The following is a 21826-nucleotide window of genomic DNA, read 5'->3' as shown; positions in this document are numbered from 1 at the left end:
ACCGCCTCTAATAATAATAATTTAAAGGCAATTTTAAAACCGCCTCTAAATATTGTTATTTAAGGGCGGTTTTTACATTTTAGAGGCAATTTGAAAACCGCCCCTAATAATAAATTAGTTTTTAAAAAAAACAACATTAGAGGCAGTTCAAAACCGCCTCTAATGTTGTAAAAAAAAAATAATAAAATATTCATTCCAAAATAAAACCTGCAATTATATAAAGAAAAGGAACTGCTATTGGCACCCCACATTTCACTTATCACATGTTTATAAAAAGATGTCACAACTTGTAAATGTGTTGTATGGAGATCTACGCTACATAAACTACAATGTACCAAACATATATCTACGAAATCCAAAAACAAAGTACGTATTCACGAATATTTTCACTATAAAATAAGAGGCAACTCTATGAATTATAAACAAAGTAAGTAACTCAAACATTGATCGATAGACAACACTACCTTTCTAATGGTGTGATTTTTATATAGAACTAAACTAGTTCCCTTTGGAGCCAACCCATACTTATGTACATCAACCGATATCGATGTTACTCCTTCAATAGAAAAATTGCTGGGTAGAACCCTTTGAGTGTTGAATCGACCATCTTAGCCAAAGCATCAATGTCATGGAGCTAAAGCGTCACCCATCAAACCAAAGATTGCTCCAATCTCGGCCTTGAACTGTCAGGTGCATATCCTTATAGTAATTAGGAAGTAAGAAAGAATGATATCAGAATATCATTTCATCTCCAAAAATTTGTAGTGAAATCATCTCTTGTATAATAGATAGCTTTACCTGTCAAATGGTTTTCGAAAATCTTAAGTCATCCATACACACATCGATTCAAACTTGAAAACCTGAAATCATCTATACACACAAGTGTTAGACTTGCTTTACCCACATATCTTTTGTTATTTTTAATATTATTATAAGGAAATTCTTTTTACTATTTTCTTTTATTTTCAATACAACTTTTTTACTTTAATATTACTCAATGTCAAATCTTTGGATTCAACTGAGCCTCAAGCGACAAGGATCCCATACCCATACCCACAACATAGATATACAAAGGGATATGAAGGGTCCAGGAAACTTGGGTTTAGACAGTTTTCTCTACAAACAAATGTATGACAGAAAAAATGTAATAAATAAGGTTATAGTGGAATATGACAGTCGAGTTACAAGAAGACTCCATGCACATACATCAAATGTACTGCGTAAGTGGGGTGGATTATATCTTCCTGTCCTAACATCCTGACGTTATTATTCCTTGAATACAGGAATATGAAAAGTTTAACATAGTGACTATAATAACAACTTGGTGCAGTAAAGATTGACAAAAGAGGGTATAATGAGTAACACCTAACCAGTAACATACTTCCAACATATTTCATTTTTTGATAATACATAAGGATATATTTTGGTCATGCACTAGAAATGAAACTTTGGAAGCATGAGTTTTTACCTGATGTTCTGCATTTGGAACAAAGCTTGCCAACCCACAATTTGAAAGGGGAGGATTGAGCTCTATGTCTAGCAAAATGTTGGCTGATTTGAAATTCTTGTGAACAACAGATGGTGAGCAAACTTTATGTAAATACCTGAATAGATTCCCTTTTGTAAGTACCAAGCAATTGATGAGTATCATTGGCAAAATCAGAACTATTACTTTGTAAGGATAAAAATAACAATGTTCAAACAGAAGAATTTTAAAATAGAAATCTCAAGTCTCATAATGAGAGCTTGGAAAGTATTTATAGCCCATAATAGGGGAATGGACATAAATGCCCTTACACAGAAAGAATAATAGAAATAAATACATATAAACTAAACAAGAACTAATAATCTATCCTAATATTTCCAATACTCCCCCTCAAGCTGGGGCAAATATATCAACTAGGCCCAGCTTGACGAGATGAGAGTTTATGACAGAAGGTCCAACAGACTTTGTAAGCATATCTGCTAATTGATCTGAAGAAGAGACAAAGATTATCTTAAGTGCACCAGATCTAACTTTCTCCCTGAGAAAGTGAACATCAACCTCGATGTGCTTAGTCCTTTCGTGAAGGACTGAGTCAGATGCAAGCATTATGGCAGACTTGTTGTCACAGAACAAAGAGGAGGAACCAACAGTAGGAAATCCCAACTCTGTTAGCAAGGATCTAAGCCAAAGTAGCTCACATGTACCAAGGGCCATAGCACGATACTCAGCTTCAGCAGAAGAACGAGAAACCACACTTTGTTTCTTACTCTTCCACGAGATAAGATTACCACAATAGAAAGTACAGAAACCAGATGTAGATCTCCTATCTGTAAGAGAACCCGCATAATCAGCATCAGTGAAACATGACAGATGTGGCTGAGTAGTAGACGAATAAAATAAGCCTAGGCCAGGACGAGACTTCAAGTAGCGAAGAATACGATACACGGCATCAAGATGAGAGGTGCGCGGAGCATGCATAAACTGACTAAACTAACTACTAACACTAACTGCAAATGTCAAATCCGGTCTAGTGTTAGTCAAATAAATCAAACGGCCTACGAGTCTCTGGTAAGATGAAGGATCAGATAAAAGTTCCCCAGATTCAGCGTGAAGGCGGTGATTCTGATCCATTGGGGACGAGGCAGGACGACAACCAAGCATACCAGTGTCCTGAAGAAGATCCAATGTGTACTTTCGTTGAGATAACGAAATACCACGACGTGAGCGGGCTATCTCTAACCCCAAAAAATACTTGAGAGGACCTAAGTCCTTAACCTCAAAAGCACTACCCAACTGCCTCTTAACCCTGTCAATCCATTGTACATCATCTCCAGTTACTATAATATCATCCACATAAACTAAGACAATGGTATTGCGGCCATCTACTCCTCGTCGAATAAAGCAAGTATGGTCAGAGTGGCATCTGGAAAATCCCATAGATAAAATGACGTCAGAGAAACGCTGGAACCAGGCTCGCGGAGATTGCTTTAAACCATACAGAGATTTAAGAAGGCGACATACTTTCCCAGAATACTCCCCCTGAAGACGAAATCCAGGAGGGGGGTCCATATAAATGACCTCCGTCAGATCACCATTGAGAAAGGCATTCTTCACATCAAGCTGGTGAAGAGACCAAGAATGACAGGCCGCTAAAGAGATAAGTAAACGGACAGTAGATAATTTGGCTACCGGGGCAAAAGTGGCTCCAAAGTCCTTTCCCGGAGTCTGCGTAAACCCCTTAGCGACGAGTCGAGCCTTATAGCGATCAACCGTACCATCTGCAAGATACTTGACTGTGAAAACCCATTTACAACCAACAGTTCGCTCCCCAGAAGGAAGAGAAACAAGATCCCATGTGTGATTCTTCTGCAAGGCATCCATTTCAACAGTCATGGCTCTAGTCCACATAGGATCACGTAGAGCCTTAGATACAGACCGAGGAATCCGAATAGAATCTGTGGTGGCAAGGTAGGCTCGATAGGAAGGAGAAAGACCCTGATAAGAAACAAACTGGGTGATAGGGTGATTAGTAACACACCCTCGCTTACCTTTGCGAAGTGCAATAGATAAGTGAGAGTCAGAAATAGAGGGAATAGGTGGAAAAGTAGAAGGGGATATACCTGAGTCCAACGAGGAGGTTGGCAAGGGTTGAGATGAGGGGGGGCGACGAGAGTAAACTTGCAGCGGCGGCAGCGAAGAGGAAGATGGAGAGAAAACTGGAGATGGTAGCACTATTGGAGAAGAGTCCTGCAAAGAAGATGAAGTACGAAAATATGGAACATTTTCAAAAAAGGTGACATCCAGGGAATGAATAATACGATGAGAGAAGGGATCATAGCACCGATACCCCTTTGACATAGAAGAGTAACCCAAGAAAATACAACGGGTAGCTTTGTCATCTAGTTTGGTGCGATGAGGAGTTCTATCCTGAACAAAACAGGTACACCCAAAAACTCTAGGTGTAATAGGAAAGAGAATGCGATCAGGGCAAATAATATGAAGAGGCACCTGTCCCCCCAAAGTGCGGCTCGGAACACGATTCAGGAGGAAAGCAGCAGTAAGAACTGCCATATTCCAATAGGACTTGGGAACATGCATCCCTCGCAGAAGGCAACGGACAATGTTCATGAGGTGACGATTTTTACGTTCTGCCACCCCGTTTTGCTCAGGAGTGTATGGGCAGGTTAACTGATGAAGCATACCACGCTCATGAAGATGGGAGCGAATCCCATCAGAAATATATTCCCCACCATTATCTGTTCTAAGAGATTTGACGGTAATGTTGTATTGAGTTTGAATCATTTTAAGGAAATTAACAAAAATAGGTAATACCTCAGAGCGAGAACGCATTAAATAAACCCAAGTACAACGAGAATAGTCATCAATAAATGTAGTAACATAATATCTATGACCATTAAAGGCAGTAACAGGGGAAGGCCCCCACACATCAGAATGAACCAAATCAAAAATAGCATTAACTCTATGCATGCGAGGAATATAAGAGGAACGTGTGTGTTTAGAAAGTTCACACACAGAGCACTGAAATTTGTGTCCACTACAAGATTGTTTTAACATAGGAAATAATGAACATAAGTGCTGAAAATTAGCATGTCCTAAGCGAGCATGCCATAAGTCTAAAGTCTGAAAAGAAAAATTATGATTTCCAGTGAGTGGGAGCACGGAGGTGGAAGCAGCAGTAGGTGGAGCTTCAAACAGGTACAACCCATCCCTCTCATATCCCTTGCCAAAAATCCTCCTCGAAGCTAGGTCCTGAAAGATACAGTGAGTAGGAAAAAAGGTTACAGAACAATTAAGCGATTTTGTAAGACTACTCACAGACATAAGGTTAAGAGATAAATGTGGAACATGGAGAACAGAATCAAGAGGAAAACCAGGGGATAGAGATATAGTACCCTTACTGTGAACAGGGGTAAGAGACCCATCAGCAAGGCGAACCTCCTTATGAGTAGTAGGAAAAATAGAAGAAATAAAATGATTGGACTCACCGGTCATGTGATCAGAGGCACCAGAATCAATGACCCAGGTCAGAGGAGCAGAGCCAGACTGAGTGGCATGAAAAGCAGAAGAGGTACCTGGGGGAGTGGTAACGGATGCTACTGTTGAGGATGAGGGAGTCTGAGCTTGGAGCTGATCCCGTACAATAGCTGTAATTTGTGTCTGAAGATGTTGTAAATCAAGAGTACCAGGAGAAGCATGATCAACATAGGTAGATTCAACAGCGGCAGCACGGGGCTGTCCCCCAGAAGATCTCAACAGGTGGGGATAGAGCTGAAAGCAGCGAGCCTTCTCATGGCCAATCTTCCCACAATGACTACATGTAAGACCACTTCCTTTACCACGCCCACGGCTCCCACGGCCTCGATTCCCAGATCCTTGAGTACGGGAATTAGAAAATCCTGAATTAGCTGCAAGAGCCATCTGATCTGTATCTGAAGCAGAGATAGTGACAGAAGACGGGATTTGAGAAGGAATGACACGGCGACGACGTTCATCGCTATCAATAGTTGCAAATGTCTCAAATAATGAAGGTAGAGGAGTGGTATTAAGGATTTGGGTCCGTAATGCCTCAAACTCAGGACGTAAACCCATGAGGAACTGATATGTCTGATGTCGAGCAATCCTCTTGACCACATACCCGGCTGCCTCTACAGATAACTCAACCATAGACTCATAGTGCGAGAGCTCTTCCCAACGAGACTGAAGAAACCCAAAATAATCAGCAACACTCTGATTTCCTTCCTTGAGTAGCTTGAGCGATATCTCGATAAAGTTCATAAATCCTAGAGTCATTCCGAGCATGTGCATATGTCTGAGTGAGAGCTGACCACAAAGAAGAGACAGTCTCATGATACATAAACATAGTGTAGATACGTTGCTCCATAGAATTGAATAGCCACCCAAGAATAGTGCAATTATCAATTTCCCATTGTTCAAATTTGGGATCAGTAGAGGTGGCTTAGGAATACTACCTAAAAGCCAACCAGTTTTTCCTCGACTACCCAAATAAAGTCGTACAGACCGGGACCAGCTCTGAAAGTTACGACCATCGAGTGGGGCATTAGTGATACGCTGGACAGAGAAATTAGCCCCAAGAGTGGTGGTAGAATCCTTAGGTTCGTGAGTTGAAGTCATTGTACACTTAGTCTTGTATTTGGATTGAAGGGAGATCTCCCGTATTAACACTGAATGCTGTCGGCAACACCAGAAAAAGTTTCTACTACCGTCGTGAAGTTGTACCACCCAAAGAACCCAACGTAGTTGCTGTTACAAGACTCTGCTGTTGTTGTAGAGCAAAATAGGCTGTGTAGAGATGATCAAAGTGAACATAACAGCAGGCTGCTGCTGTGGTTGCTATCGCAAGGCACTCTAGTGCAAGTAGAAGGAGTCGCAACACACGGTAAATGGATCTGATCACTGCTGCTGCTGTATGTTGTTGTCGCAAGGCACTCTAGGGCAAATAGAAGGAGTCGCAACACAGGGTAAATAGATCTGATCACTATAGGTTCTATAGGTCTGATCGTAGGTCACTATAGGGTATATAGATCTGATCGCAATCACTATAAAGCAAGTATAGTGAATCGCAAAATACTGTAGAGCATCTAGAGTTAATCGCAGATGGGAGACAGACCTGTAGAACCTTGTTGCTGCAATAACGGAGCACTATAGGACTTGTAGGTCTGATCGCAGATCAGATTCAGACCTGTAGAACCTTGTTGCTGCAATAACGGAGCACTATAGGACTTGTAGGTCTGATCGCAGATCAGATTCAGACCTACTGTTGCTGTCGCAAGGTATAATAAGGGCCTAGAAGTTGATCGCAGAACACTCTAGAGCTTGGAGGTTTGATCGCAGGTGAGATTCATCTCTATTATCATTGTCGCAAGGTATGATACAGTCCAAAAGTTAGATCGCTAGTCAGAATCAGATCTATAGTTGGCTTGTTGACTGATCACAAGATACTTTTTGGGCTAATTTCCAAGGAAAAACCCTAACGTAGGGTAAAAAAAATATATATATATATATTTTAATCACAGCACGCGCAAAACTCTATTGCAGCGTGTGAAGGATTATTAAAGTCTCTATCGCAATATGCGATTAAGAAGACAAGATTCAAAGAAGGAACTTTAAGCTCTGATACCAAGAAGAATTTTAAAATAGAAATCTCAAGTCTCATAATGAGAGCTTGGAAAGTATTTATAGCCCATAATAGGGGAATGGACATAAATGCCCTTACACAGAAAGAATAATAGAAATAAATACATATAAACTAAACAAGAACTAATAATCTATCCTAATATTTCCAATACAAACAAATAAATCAACTGAACACGTTCTTTTAGGAATGCCAAAAGAACACTCAAAAAAAAAAAAAAAAAGCTCCACTTTTCCACAACAAACACTAGGGGAAAAAAATAGTGCAATCTTCCTTCTTACGTTCTCATTAATAATTGTTATAATGACATGAAAGTATAGTCCTACGAAGGAGAAGATTCACACAATTTAAACTAAACCAAACAAGACCTGATGTATGTAGGAGAAATGTATACCTTTCCATCATCAAATTGAGCCTCATAAATACGTCCGATAGACCCTTCCCCAATGAGGTTTTCTACGCTGAAGCTGTTTGTAGCCATCTGTAGGTCAACAACTGAATACGCCGTAGCATTAATGGGTATTGCATTAACTTTCTTGAAACCGACAGGCATATTTGAAAAATCTCACATACTTCACCCACGAAAACCAAACTAAGCCAAGGTATAAGAGACTGACCTTAACCAACTTTTATGTGATAGCACCAGATTAGAATCTAATTTGAAAATGTTGCTGGCCCTACCTGAAGCTCAAAATGAGTACTTATAACAAAACTATTTGTATGAAAGAACAAAACTGACCTGCATCATATGTAACATCATAATAACCTCTGCCAATTAGTACTAGCTTTCGCAAGAAATGATGATTACAATATGTACCTAGAATTTTAATTTTATTTTTGCTTACACAAGTGTCAATTGGAAGAAAAAAATGAACCATATCACTTACAACTATTGAAATATTAAATTGTGAAATTCTTGAATAATGAGAAGGTGAAACCTTATTCATCATGTTCCATTGACCAACTACTGGCAAGCACTCCTTTTCTTTTCATGTATCATGGTATTTAATCTGCATGAACAATACAACCAATCACGAACCATTAAAAAACCTGAACTGAAGTGGCAAAAGGTGGTTCCATATAATAGAAAAATGATATCGTGCAGATAAAAATAGTTGCACATTTACTACCCTGGGTGTAGGCAGAATGTGTGCTTCAACTGAAGTAAGTTTCTCACTGGTTTGGATGCCAAATTCCTTTGCGTAAGGGTCTTGATGGTAAGCATTATGATTAACAGTCTAATAGAAAAAATAAGCCTTAGGGCACCATACCCAAGAAGAATTTGTCCATCATACAACATCTACGATATGTTTCTTAACTCAAGAACCCTCTTACTAAATGTAATAAAAGAACTAGTAGATCTGTTAAGCCCAAAATTCCAAAAATGCAACTAACAAGTGCACTACCTATCTAAAAGGTTGTAGCCCGACTCACTGCTAAAAACCAAAAAACGATTCGATCAGGTTCGAATTGGGCTTAGGTCATCAAGTATTGAAATAATAATATTTACTAGTTTTGTTTCCTGGGCATTATTAATGCATCTTTCATGTAGACAATAGGAGCCTTAACCAAAAACAGAAAGGGTTAAGATCCTCTATACTCAGCACAAGAAACTATTTTGTAAATTCACTTTGTGATGATTTTTTAATAACAAGAGGCCTCACTCACGAGAAAGGTCTCTTCTTTTGATATATCTCTAGTGTGCTTGGAAAATTTTATGAGCATTTAATCTATTACTACCAACATGAAAAATAACACTTCCTTTACTTTGTGAAATTAGTGAGTCACCCTTGACCATAGGTCAATGATGTTGACTCTTATTAAAACTTCATGCACCTTTGAAATTCATCAACTAACCAGACTAATAACAAGAAAAAATGTCCCATAAAGTCACAATTTATATGCCTATAATAATGTACAAGAAGAACATGCAAGCCTTGTGAGGGACGGGTGCATTTTGTAATTTGGCTAGGGAATCCAGACATTGTTGATGGGGTTCAAACACATTAACTTTCCACAAGTAAATGATGTCGATCAATGGTGAAGAGGATCCTTAAATTTTGAGAAGCATAGGATGCCTGTGTTCCACCAAGTAGTACTGAATTTCCATAAAAGCTTTGCTCAATCAATGAACTCAGGAAACAAAAATTCCATGTGGCACACTTTCCCTCGGTCAATGACCCCATGTAAGCCCCACTTCTTGGTAGACCAATATGGCAAACACTAAGCCTAATTGGTGATTTCCAACTATTGGTATTACGAGAATCACCCCATCACCCATGTGGGTATTGGTCCCAGCCTATGTTCCTTGTTATGTAGCTTGGACAATTGGCCCTGCCATCACCAATCCGAGAAGGTTAGAAGTTTTCCTCGAGTTCAGTATTGACTTATTAAGGACTAGTAGTTCACAAAGTGGCAAATTGTGCAGGTTCAATAGGTCTATGTCGCACACCCTCATGGTTGCTGGGCAGAATGACAACCAAGTAATTAACTTTGCCAAATCAAGAAAAATGTGAACTAAAACATAAAATTGGTATCTATAAAAATGATTGAATGCTCCCTTAAAACCCCCAACCAAAATACATAAATGTAAAATTAGTCCAAATACCCTATTCAACATGTCCAACCAAAAAGAGGTATAGACAAGAGAAAATGTTGTGGATTAGCTATTAAGTTTCAAAGTTCTCCAATTTTCGATATGAGAGAGTGTATATGACACACAAACTCTTTTTTAAAAGTTGGAGTGTATTAGCTATTAAGTTACAAAGCTCTCTGATTTTCGATCACCTAAAATCAGAACATAAAATCATCAAATTTCAATTACTTCCAGTATCAGTAAAACAATAAAGGCAAATTAATTCAGAACACAATTATATTAGTTAGGAGCTATTTCAATTAAATTTCAGAATAGTGTTACAACTGCAAACAAACGTCCCCTAAGGAATTTCAATCAAAAGGAGAATGTTTCATAATAGAATCATCCTCATATTATAACTGTCTGCATAAAGCACTGTACAAATGGATAGAAACAACTAAGGACCATTACCCCTCCAATTTATTAGAGAGATTTATCATTCCAACATTCCTCTTTTCTTAATTACCAAAGTAAATGGCAAATAGTTGACAAGGGATGGTAAGTAATTGAATTTAGAGAGATTTGGGAAACTACTGCAAAGATTGTAGGTAAGGAATGTGAGGTTCACTTTAACCTATTGTCTACATTATACAAGCATCAAAGTAGATATCATCTAACCCATCTTCTACTTTGAATGGCAATAAAAATTCCATAAGGCGTATGAAAAATGCAATATTGGAAGACAAAAATGGTCGGTCTATATTAGGTTGAAAGCTAAAGAGCTTCAAAGTGCTGTTATACAAATTGAAGGGGAAAGTAAAAAAGACTAAGCAGAAAAAGGCCCATCCCAGCTTTCACCCATTTGTGACGTTCTTCAACACTTGCAGAAATTAAACTAGATGAAATGCAAGATGATAAGCTAGCTACTACCTTGACATCCCAATCATTGAAAGCTCTTCAAAAATATAAAACCCAAGCTCTTTCTACAGGTACTTTAATGGCCATGGGTGAATATGAATCAGATTACGATCTGTGCCTTAGGGAATTCTCTAAGTCTCTAACCAGTCTGACCTATAATTCGTATAACAATATATTTGCAACCTAGGTTCATCGCCTCTTGGAAGGACATGGTGAATTCCTTCCTCCATAAATTTTTTTCGTTGAAGAACAAGTTACCATGGTGAATATGAGCCGCATAAGACAGGACGATCAGGAAACACTTACTGATTTTGTAAGGCGTTTATGTCACGCTGTAACCAATTTCCACGAACCTGTAATGGCGGATTGTTTTATTGACATGTGCATTTCGGGCATGGCGCCCATTTACAGAGCGCACTTGGAGAATCTATGAATCCTAAGCTTCACTAAATTGCATGATGCCGTCAAACGCAAATGGGTACCCAAAAGCTAAATTTTTACACTTAACCCACAATGATTAGCTTAAAATTAACCTAAAAGTCAGGAAAAATTAAAATAATATAAACAAATAAAAAGAATGGGAATTTACAAAAGAGAAATCATGGAAAAATGAAAACAAAAATCAAACTATACTATAAAAAGAATAGAACAGAGATCATGGAAAACAAAGGAGAAATCAAAATAAAGAGAAAGAAGAAGAAAAAAAAGATTTTTTCTCACTATGTTTGTGTTACCAGCAACATCTTGGCCACCATCTATTTAAATCTATATGGAGAGAACTTCATAAAGATTTTAACTAAACAAACAAACTATCCAAACAAAATTAAAGAAAGAAACAAGAAGAGAAAAATACTGTAAACATTCATCGGATTTAACCTTAAAAAACAAACTAAAATTCATACCTAGAAAGTGCAACAGACGAGCTGGTATGAAGTTCTTCGAAGATGATGATGGCAATGAACTTTGTTGAAGACTAGGTTGAGATGAACTTCTTTGATCATTGTCGTCGGATGAGATATATAATCGCAAATTATAGAGTAAGAGAGAAGGGAACAGAGGAGATGAGGTGAAGCCGTCTTCGTCGTCGTCGTTGAGTGGAGAAGACAACGAAACTAGGGTTTGGGGTTAGGGCTTATAGAAGAGAATAAGGGAGAAGAGAAGAGAAGAGACCCAAATAGAAATCTGAGTCGTCGTCGTCATCGTCGTAATAGAGAGTAAGAGGGTTAGGGTTTGATTAAACGAGGGTTAGGGTTTTCGTCGGCGGTTTCGCAAAATTGCCTCTACTACTCATCCCTTTGGAGGCGTTTTACCAAAAATCGCCACTATTTTCCGATCGTTTGAGGCGTTTCTCACCAAACGCCATTGATTTAATCTGTTCGGAGGCACTCCATGTAAAACCGCCGTTGATGTACATATATAGGTGGCGCTTCACTAAATCGCCCAAAAAACAGCCTCTAAAACCCCTTTGTTTTGTAGTGATATATATATATAATATATATATATATATATATATAATATATATATATATATATAATATATATAGGGAAATGTTCAACACCCAAGTTTTACCACACTTTACAACGTTTTTTGTCCTACATGGTTAGAAGTTTTGGAATGGGCTGATTTTTGGTGAGGATGATCTCTATGATTAGAAGATCATCCTCCCCAAAAATCAGTCCATTCGAAATGTTTAGCCCCATGTTTACAAGTTGAAAAATTGTGGACCGTCCATTTTTTTGTAAATCATTTTTGATGGGGTTAGAAGTTGTTGGAATGAGCTGATTTTTTGTGAGGATGATCTCCTCACCATAGAGATCATCCTCACCAAAAATCAGCTCATTCCAAAACTTCTAACCCATGTAGGACAAAACGCGTTTGTTAAAGTGTGTGGTAAAACTTAGGGTGCCGAACGGGACCCATATATATATATATATATATATATATATAAAATAAAAAAATAAAAATCATATTCACTTGAAACAAACTTTGAAATATAGCATCAAATGTAAGGCTGAGATGGAAAGATAGTAATATGGATCCTCGATGCATCCTAGGAAACCTTACAAATCTCTAATAATATGTAAGTAAAAGTTGGTGTACCAAAAGAATCTCTCTAGTTTTATATTGAGTCGTGCTGGAGTGACCTCAACAGAGAACACACGGGCATCTTGATGTGGTGGCGCGCATATCCGTAAATGCATTTCACTTGTATCTCGGAGAAAACGTATCTACTGGCATGCCCGAGCCACTACGATAAGATGTCCCCTGTGTGTTTCTCATTGAGGTCACCCCAGCATTAATCTTTTATATTTGATATCTTTCTTCAAAGGAAAATTCTAAGGGAACTTTGTTTTTCACTGTGATTCTCTGTACGTTGATGTGGTAGTCATAGATGTATTTACTCGAGATACAAGTAAAAAACATCTACGGTTATGTGCGCACTACCATGTCAGAAATGTGAGAATAGCTGTAAATCCCAATGTCACCCCCAGCGTTACTTTTCCTCAAATGTTGTGTGGAGGTGGAAAAGTTCATTTTGAGTCCAATTTGCACCGAAAAATACGGACTTATTGGCTTATATTGCACGTCGTATCATCATGATGAGGATGAAGTTCGTGTGTATGTCTCCCCCACATGTGCTTCCTATCCTTATGACATTCTAAGTGCGGCCAATATTTTCCAATTTTTACTGCTCTCAATGGCAAACCCCACCATTCTTGGACGAAAGTCATCAAAAGAGCTATCTTCATTTAGAGTTGGTGTCGGTTCCCTTTACATTGTCTTGTTTAGCTCCTCTTAGCTCATTGAAAAGCACTAGCCTTGCATTCTTGACTTATTTCATTTTTAGGACATTAACACTAGGATATTCCCCTAGGGATGCTAAAATGAAATGGTTTCCTAAGAGATACGATCGATCTCAAGGAAAATTGTGTTTTGTTCTTCGCATCTTAGCCGTGTATATATATATATCTGATGTTGTGTATCAAACTTGAATGCTCACTCCTCTCTTTCTCTCTCCAATTGTAAATTTGGTCGATTAGAGAAGATTAAAGTCATGAAGATGACAAGTTAGCAAAATTGAAACTAATCCAAACAATTGGATTAATTGTACCTCATATTGCACATTCTAACACATGAAAGTGTGTAGGAATCATAGATGCTTTTCATTGAGATACGAGTTAAAAAGCATATATGATTCCTACACGCTTTCATGTTAAGATGTGCGATATGAGGTACAACCTTGAGGTCACTTAAACAGGACTCTAAAAAAAATGCACAATAACTTCTAGCTCTCCATCAGAGGGGAAGTTGGTTCTAGAACTAAACCAGACGACAAACTTAATCTCTAACAACCTCTTGTCTCAAAGTACATCCATAAGAGGGTTGCATTTTTATTTTTTTATTTTTGATTGTTAGAATCAGAATATGAAAATTCATTTTCAAAAGCAACAACATTTGAGAAGGAGCATCAAATGTATGGCGATGATGGTAAAGTACTTCTAAGATCTATCGATAGAAAATCAGTACTATCCCTATGAAACTTGTGTTTTCCCATCTTAATCATAGAAAGTCTTTTTCATTAATCATATTTGGTTACTCTATTTTTGAAAATGATTTCTTAGTTAGAATAAGAATCTTTATTTGGTATCCTTTGCCTATAGTTGAAATGCAAAATAGAGAAAAATATTTAAAATGATTCTCATAATAATCCATTTAGTAAATTTTATTTTTTTAATATAATCAATCCTTAAACCCCACTTCCCACATTTCGCACGATTGAAGGCCCTAACCGATCGAACTCATCTTTTTCATCCAACAAATTGGATTTTTGACATCTTCATTGAGTTTTGAAGACTCCATCTGTCAGAAATGATTTAAGAAGGAAAAAAGAAATCATTTTCAAGGTTTTTTTTTTCATGCATTTTGAAGACATGTATAAAAACTAAGGTTTTTCACTTTTTTTTACTTTGTTTTGAATGAAAATCGATCAAAAATGGTTCTTTTGATTTGAAATCATCTAGACAAGTCGTTATCTCAAGTTTTGAATAGATGTTTCCATGTATTTTAATCAAAAAAATCTTGAATAAAAAGTGGTGAGTTCGACAATAATGAGGGACCATTAAAAAATAAAAAGTCTATTAAATTGACTGTAAAGCTATCGTCCAAAACTTAAGGACTATTTAGAAACAAATCCTTTTGTCAGGTCTTTTAAGTAATTTTCCCAACGAAGTATCATACCCTTAAATTCAACAAACAAGACAAACACATTCCCAAATTGTAAGAAACAAGTGTCGCCTCATTTTTTTGACTTTAGCCAAATTTTCCTTCTGATTGTAATAGAATCTTATAATCCCAACAAACCTAAGATTGGATTTTAGATTCGTATAATAGGGCAATAAGCACCTTATTAGACCAAATTAAAACTCCTACCAGACATCATGACACTTGGGACTTAGTATTTCCCTAAGATAAGATCGTAATTGAGAATCTCGAAATTACATCCAATCAATTCATATCCTACGGCTACGATTGATGTTGTTGGTATGGACAATCCCATCTACTATGCTCATATGGCATAATTGATAAAGATTCAAATTAAAATCTATTAGGCCAAGAAAATGAATCTTATTCGTAAGAGTCATGACGTGACAAGTTTGGTACCATAGATCTATATGCTTTGAGATACACAATTACACTTCCCCATAAAAATGTATACTGATACGTACAGATCTTCTATTCCTGAACTTGTTCATGTCATTTGAGTATGTCATCAGGTTAGTCATATTATCAAGATTAATTAGAAACAATCCACTTAGAAAAGAGTCGTGATAATCTGACTACCCCACCTAGCATACTCAATCGACTGCCTAACGTGACAAGTTCGAGAATCATAGATCCATACTCTTCGGGATACACATTTCCCTTGAGATATACTTTTTTACGGGAAATTACAGTCATGTATCCCGAAAAGCACATATCTACGATACTCGAACTTGTCATATCAAGGCAGTCGATTGAGTTTGCCACGTGGGTTTGTTAAATTATCATGATTCCTTAGAAAAACAACAAAATATAGTAGTTCTGGACACACGATGACATATAATTATAAAAGTGAGTCCTACCGTTGTGTTTTATTATATAAATATATATATCAACCGAAATAGTGTTAGTTGAGGGGAAAATCTATGAATTAGTGGTCAATTCGAATCAGAATTGTCCCATTTACACAACAAGTACATGTTACCTGACCCGACCCGATTATTAAACATGTCTAGAAATACAGTTGCATATATAGACAAATTACATTGGTTTTGGATAGATTCAGATGGAATACAAGTACACATGTTATAAGATCACAAGTTCACAACATAAAATGATACAACTTACATTCTTCTTAGATTCTAAGTAAGAAGATACTGAGATCCGGCCCACCCGAACCGTCCGGATTCATCATGTAAAAAGCTTCCGAATCCCTATTACCAACGACCCGTTCGAACCTAGCTCGCATGTACATGATTTCACCACCTTCACCCGACCCATTACCAATCCGGTTCTTATCAACCGGAATCACACCGGCACCAACCGACACAGTCTGAACCGTACTCAGCACGTGCCAATCACTCTCCCCACACGTGCGAGAAACTGCATACCCACACTTCTTACCATTACAATACATAGTCCACATGGGTTCCTGAAACAGTTTAACGGGTCGGGTTCCACCCGAACCCATCTTGCATTCAAGAGCAATCCTCACTAACCCAGACGACATCTCCTTCACTAAATTACAAGTAGAAGTAGCTAGTTCTAGTAAGAGAACCGGGTCGGATCTTGAATCTTCTTGAACAGCAAAGCTGACGTGGCCCTTTTTGTGACCGAAGAGTGTACCGGTGATCTTACGACCTAAGGTTGGTGGTGATGATGGAGAGAGACGAGAAGGGAGAGAGAGCCAACGACATGAAGCGAGGAAGGTTGGGAGAGAGACTATTGTGAGGAGAGATTTGATGGTTGTGGTTAAGGTTTTGGGTTTGTTGGAGTTGGAGTTTGAGTTTATGTTTGAATCTGAAAGAGAGAGATTTGAGGGTTTTGGTTGAAGTGAGTTTTGGGTTTGTTTAAGAGATGATGATGAGTTGGTGTAGTTTGATGGAAGGATCTTTCTACTGCTTTTACAATTGCTGTTGGTTCTGTTTAGGGTTTGTTCTGGTTTCATGGTGAGTTTTCAGAGAGAGAGAGAGGTAGCTCTTGTTTGCTTTAAATATCTTTCAAGCAGAAATCCAGAAAGAGAGTGAGAGAGGTAGCTCTTGTTTGCTTTAGATCTCTTAAGCAGAAACCCAGAGAGAGAGAGAGTTTTACTTTAAACCTCTCAAGCAGAAACTCAGAGAATGAGAGAGATAGGTGGCTCTTGTTTGCTTTAAACTCTTAAGCAGAAACCCAGAGAGAGAGACACACACACACAGACAGAGACAGAGACAGAGAGGTGGATCTTGTTTGCTTTAAACTCTTAAGCAGAAACCCAGAGAGAGAGATAGAGAAAGAGAGAAAGAGGTGGATCTTGTTTGCTTTAAACTCTTAAGCAGAAACCCAGAGAGAGAGAGAGAGAGGTGGATCTTGTTTGCTTTAAATAAATCTCTCAATCAGAAACTCACACACACACACACACACACACAGGTGTAATATTGATGGAGGTGGTGGTCGTTTTCGATCTAAACACGCGCACGCATGAGAGGGATATCTTGTGACTTGTGAGTGTAGAGAGAGAGACAGAGAGATAGATCCTGTGAAAATGGAGATAGAAAGAAATATTGATAAAGGAGCCGACAAGGTGATAATGGTGTTGGGAGGTGGCGAATAAAAAGGGTGGCGATGGAGGTATTATGATGATTAGCTCTTAGAGCATGACTTGTTGTTACCCAAATAAAGGATGTTTAGCTGTTTATCAATATAATACAGCCACGTGTTCTTTAAAAAAAAAATGTAAAATGTTTTTAAGACCATAGTGGTGAATAAGTTAAAACTTCAGATTTGTTTTTTTTTAAGGGACATGTGGTCGATTTCTGTTGATTTACAGCTTAATATATACCTTTGTTTTATAATAGCAAATTCTTATTCCAATGTAAAATTGGGTAATTTTTTTAGTTTTGTACATATCACCCCGGGTTTTGGGGAATATTTGAGATACCATGGCTTTTTTCAAGAGTCAATCTAGCCTGAATAATTTAGTAAGATTTGAAATCTTACTAAGGGTCATGAGCTCACATCTTTTCATATAAAAACACGATCGGATGGTATAGGCTTGTAGATAATGATATTCTAATAATTTTGAAAATAAAAAAAAAAGTTTCAAAAACACATTACCTTTGACCATTGAGTTTTAATTTTAAGTTATGAGAGTTTTGAAAATTTAGTAGTCGTCCATTTTCAACACCTTGGACTAAGCTAAAAAAAAAACCTCTCATATGTCTAAACTCATAAATCGATCATTTATACCTTCGACCTCAAGATTGTATCTTCTACAACCTTCAAACCTATATATAGATATATTAGGATAACTTTGAGACATTAAATCCAGTCTTGTTGGAGTGACTTCAAGATTGAACCTCACATCGAATGCCCTGACGTGATGTCTAGGAGTGACCTTAACATTGGACCACACATTGCACGTCGTGATGTCAAAGTGTATGGGAACCATTGATGCTTTTCCTAGATATCGTGTCAAGGTGTGCAATGTGAGGTTCATTCTTAGGGTCACTTCAACATTACTCTATTAGATTTTAGGAAAAAAAATTAATGATTTTGTCAAAAAGGTTGAAGATGAGGTCCAAATTATATGAATTTAGTGTTGGATATTTTTGAAGGCAATGGACTTTCAAGGCTTAAAATGGGTCGGTTCGGGCATATTTGAATTTGTTATTCGAATCCAACTAACTAAAATCATATCTAAAGCATTTTGCTTTCTCTAAACTTGTATTTAGATTTGACCCAACCGAATTAATTGATTCGGATAGTTATATTTCAAATTGTTCAAGGTTATTTTAAGGTGATTTGAACTCAAAACATCTTCATTTTTTGTGGGAGGTTCTGGTCACTGAGCCCAACAAATGTTCATTGAAGAAAGATACGTTGAAAAATATAACATACAAAGTAATGTATCATTCGAGTTTAGATGGATATAAGACTGGATCCATATCCAACTAGGACCCAACTTGGGTCAAAGGACATTAAGTCATTAACCCATATACTTGTAGGAACCAACTGACTGCTAAATTTGAGTTTGGATCACTCAGATTTCAAATAAAATCCAACTCATTTTAAGCCTTATATGGGGAAAATGGGTTTATTAATGTGTGCCCCAAGGGAACATCTTAAGATGCATTTATAACATCTTGGAATAAGCATTTGAGGGTGCTTTTGGTAAGGCATTTTATGGGATAAAATATGTTTTAGAGGTGTATTAATGCAACTTAATATGTGCCCTTAAGGCAATGTTAACAACATTGAAGCAAAATTAAGAGCCTGTTTGATAACAAAGATTTAATTGGACATAGGAAAATTAAAAATAAATAAAGAAGAATAAGAAAACAAGAAGAAAAAAGGAATGAGAGAGAATGCTAAATCTATAATTTTCTTAAAAAATCTAAAACTGAGAGATTTACCTGAAGACCTATATGTTGCATTATATTGCAAAAACTCTCTTACTTTATGAAGTTTGTTACCTAACAACCTTTCTTTATAAAAATATATTGACTTACTAAGGGTCGTTAGCCTCACATGAATTATCAAATTAGTAATTCAATCCCATAACCTTTTAGATTTCATGGAAAAACTCATATTAAAAATAATAATAATAATAATTCAAAAATAAAAAATAAAAAATCCCTTTTGAGCTTAATCCAAGGTATTGAAAATGGACAGCTAACTAACTCTCAAATTTAAAATTGAAATTCGATGGTGAAAATTAACTTTAAAAAAAAAAAAAAAAAATTCCTCAAAGCTATTAGAATTTTGTTCTCTACAACATTGTGGCATCAAATCATGTTTTTGGATGCTAACAATTGACTGGGGAAACTTTTCTAACTAACTTAGTAGTCTTTCTTAACAAATCTAATATCGTTATATACATTTTTAAAAAAATTAGATACCTATAATACCCTCAATATGATATATGTAATTCGATCCTTCTACGACAAAATCTCAATTTGTGGAAAGCCTTTAATGACTTCTTTATGAAAACATTAATTTTTATATGGATATAGATGGTGATTAAAAGAATTGGGTGTATTATAAGTATTTAATCGTTTAAAATGATGTGGATCACACTCAAAATTAGTTAAGTAATAAAGTTGATAAAATAAAGGAGTTTTTATAATAAAAATACATAGATAGGTCTGTCCGATAGATCTCTCTATTTAAAAAAAAAAAAAAAAAAACTCACTCAACTAACGATGGAGAGACATAATCCATCGAGGAAGTCCAATGGGACAACAATCATTTTCTCTCAGAAATTGAACTTCCTTTCAAAAGGGAATGTATTTTATGAGTAATTTATTTCCTAGAAAAAAAAAATCAACCAAACAATGAAAATTCGATAGAATTCTGATTTTCCAACAATTTTATATCCACTATCAAAAAGAGACTTGAAAGGGAATTTTATTTGAAAAAAGATAAAAAAAAAAATGGGGCATTTAAGTCATTTATTAATAATCTTTAAGAGACAACAGTTGTCAAGTCGTTGTCATCACTTTACTTAGTCAGCTTATCTCAAATATTCACCAAAACGAAGGATATCTACATAAATCAGATATAAAAAATTGTATAAGAGAATTATAGTATACAGCGTGGTTGGACACGGGAATATACAACAAGTCAACAACTGCTCGTTTCACCAATTATATTAGATTATTACTGATCTAGTATATCTTAAGTCATACAAATAAAAGACATCAGCTAGCGTTCCATCAAGTGAAATAGAACGATTGATTGCATCTAACGGTCTGGAATGAGAGTTCATGGCCATCTGTTATAAAAGTGACCGTTGGATTTGTTTAAAGTGTGAAATGAAGTGAGTGGTTAGGACATAAAATGGGTGATCCAAATGAAAGATATTTTAAGTGGTGTCACTGTGCTGACGAGTATATATAATACTAGTCAATGGACGTATGATAGGAGGTTGTGGATTTTGGCTTTTGGTGGATCTGTATTAAAATCTGATTGATTAGTAATTTTTAGACACTAAATTCAGATATATATCTATGGGGGAGTGTTCAGGTATGGTTTTTAATCGCGTCCGAGACAGAGACGTATCATCCAAGTTAATTTTGTATCAGAGCTGAACGAGACCAACTTACAAGTAATTTAAGACGACCACGCATTGTGAGATAAACGAGATTTCTCAGAAGAGATTTTCCTGACAAACGAGATCTCATAGAAAATATAAATCACGAGTTTACCGATACGTATCGGACGAGATTTTCAAAATCTCGTCCAAGTTAAATGAGACAAACCAGTTAAAGTCCTTAACCTTATATTTTTTTCACCAAAATCGATTTTTCTTCATCTTCTCAACTAAATGAAATAAAAAAAAGCAAGATTTTGGGGGAAAACTTCATAATTTATTTATTTATTTTGATAGATATATATTTAATTTATTTATTTTGATAAGTATATTATGAATTTTTTTTTTCTATTTTTTTTACTTCATTTTTTAATAGGAATCATTTCTGAATTTTTTTTCAGAATTTTTAAATGGTTAAAAATCATTGTCTCAATGTCGAACAAGACGAGACGTGAAATCGAGTTTAAAAACTATGGTTTAGAGGTTTTAAAAAGAGCCAAACATTTTTCAAAACATGGGTTAGAAGTTTTGGAATTTGTTGATTTTTTGTGGGGATAATCTCTATGATGAAGATATCATCCTCACCAAAAATTAACTCGTTCCGAAACTTCTAACCCTAATTTACAAGTTGAAGAATCGTGGACTATCCGACTTTTGTAAACCACTTTTGATGGGGTTGGAAGTTTTAGAATGGGCTGATTTTTGGTGAGGATGATATCCTCATCATAGAGATCATCATCACAAAAAAATCAGCCCATTTCAAAATTTCTAACCCATACATTGGAAAAATGTTTGGCTCTCTTTAGGGCCTCCGAACGCCACCCACATATATGTATAAGGTTG

At 36.5% G+C, this 21826-nt stretch overlaps 1 protein-coding gene and 2 long non-coding RNA genes across 3 annotated transcripts; all 3 read right to left on the bottom strand.

The window, feature by feature from the left end:
- Positions 1-213: 213 nt before the first annotated feature.
- LOC147383932 (uncharacterized) lies at positions 214-2469 on the bottom strand. The gene is made up of 3 exons (XR_015172964.1): positions 1469-2469; positions 799-870; positions 214-683 (listed from the first exon to the last, which is right to left on the bottom strand). It is a non-coding gene; the product is annotated as an uncharacterized LOC147383932 (long non-coding RNA).
- Positions 2470-7364: 4895 nt separating this feature from the next.
- Positions 7365-12129, bottom strand: LOC147383931 (uncharacterized). Its single transcript, XR_015173006.1, has 3 exons — positions 11556-12129; positions 7778-9494; positions 7365-7655 (listed from the first exon to the last, which is right to left on the bottom strand). It is a non-coding gene; the product is annotated as an uncharacterized LOC147383931 (long non-coding RNA).
- Positions 12130-15982: 3853 nt separating this feature from the next.
- MIZ1 (MIZU-KUSSEI-like protein (Protein of unknown function, DUF617)) lies at positions 15983-17470 on the bottom strand. The gene has a single exon (XM_086424752.1). It carries the CDS (start codon positions 16859-16861, stop codon positions 16049-16051), a length of 813 nt encoding a protein of 270 aa, XP_086280878.1. The 5' UTR covers positions 16862-17470; the 3' UTR covers positions 15983-16048.
- Positions 17471-21826: the final 4356 nt, after the last annotated feature.

Source organism: Akebia trifoliata, chromosome 15, assembly GCF_017979445.1.
Source record: "Akebia trifoliata isolate Shusen 1 chromosome 15, ASM1797944v1, whole genome shotgun sequence".
Lineage (NCBI taxonomy): Eukaryota > Viridiplantae > Streptophyta > Magnoliopsida > Ranunculales > Lardizabalaceae > Akebia > Akebia trifoliata.
Note: the sequence above shows the minus strand (reverse complement) of the source record. Positions and strands in the feature narration are given on the sequence as shown.

Coding starts and splice junctions, on each gene's coding strand:
- MIZ1 (XM_086424752.1), bottom strand. CDS start 16,861: ATGAAACCAGAACAAACCCTAAACAGAACCAACAGCAATTGTAAAAGC.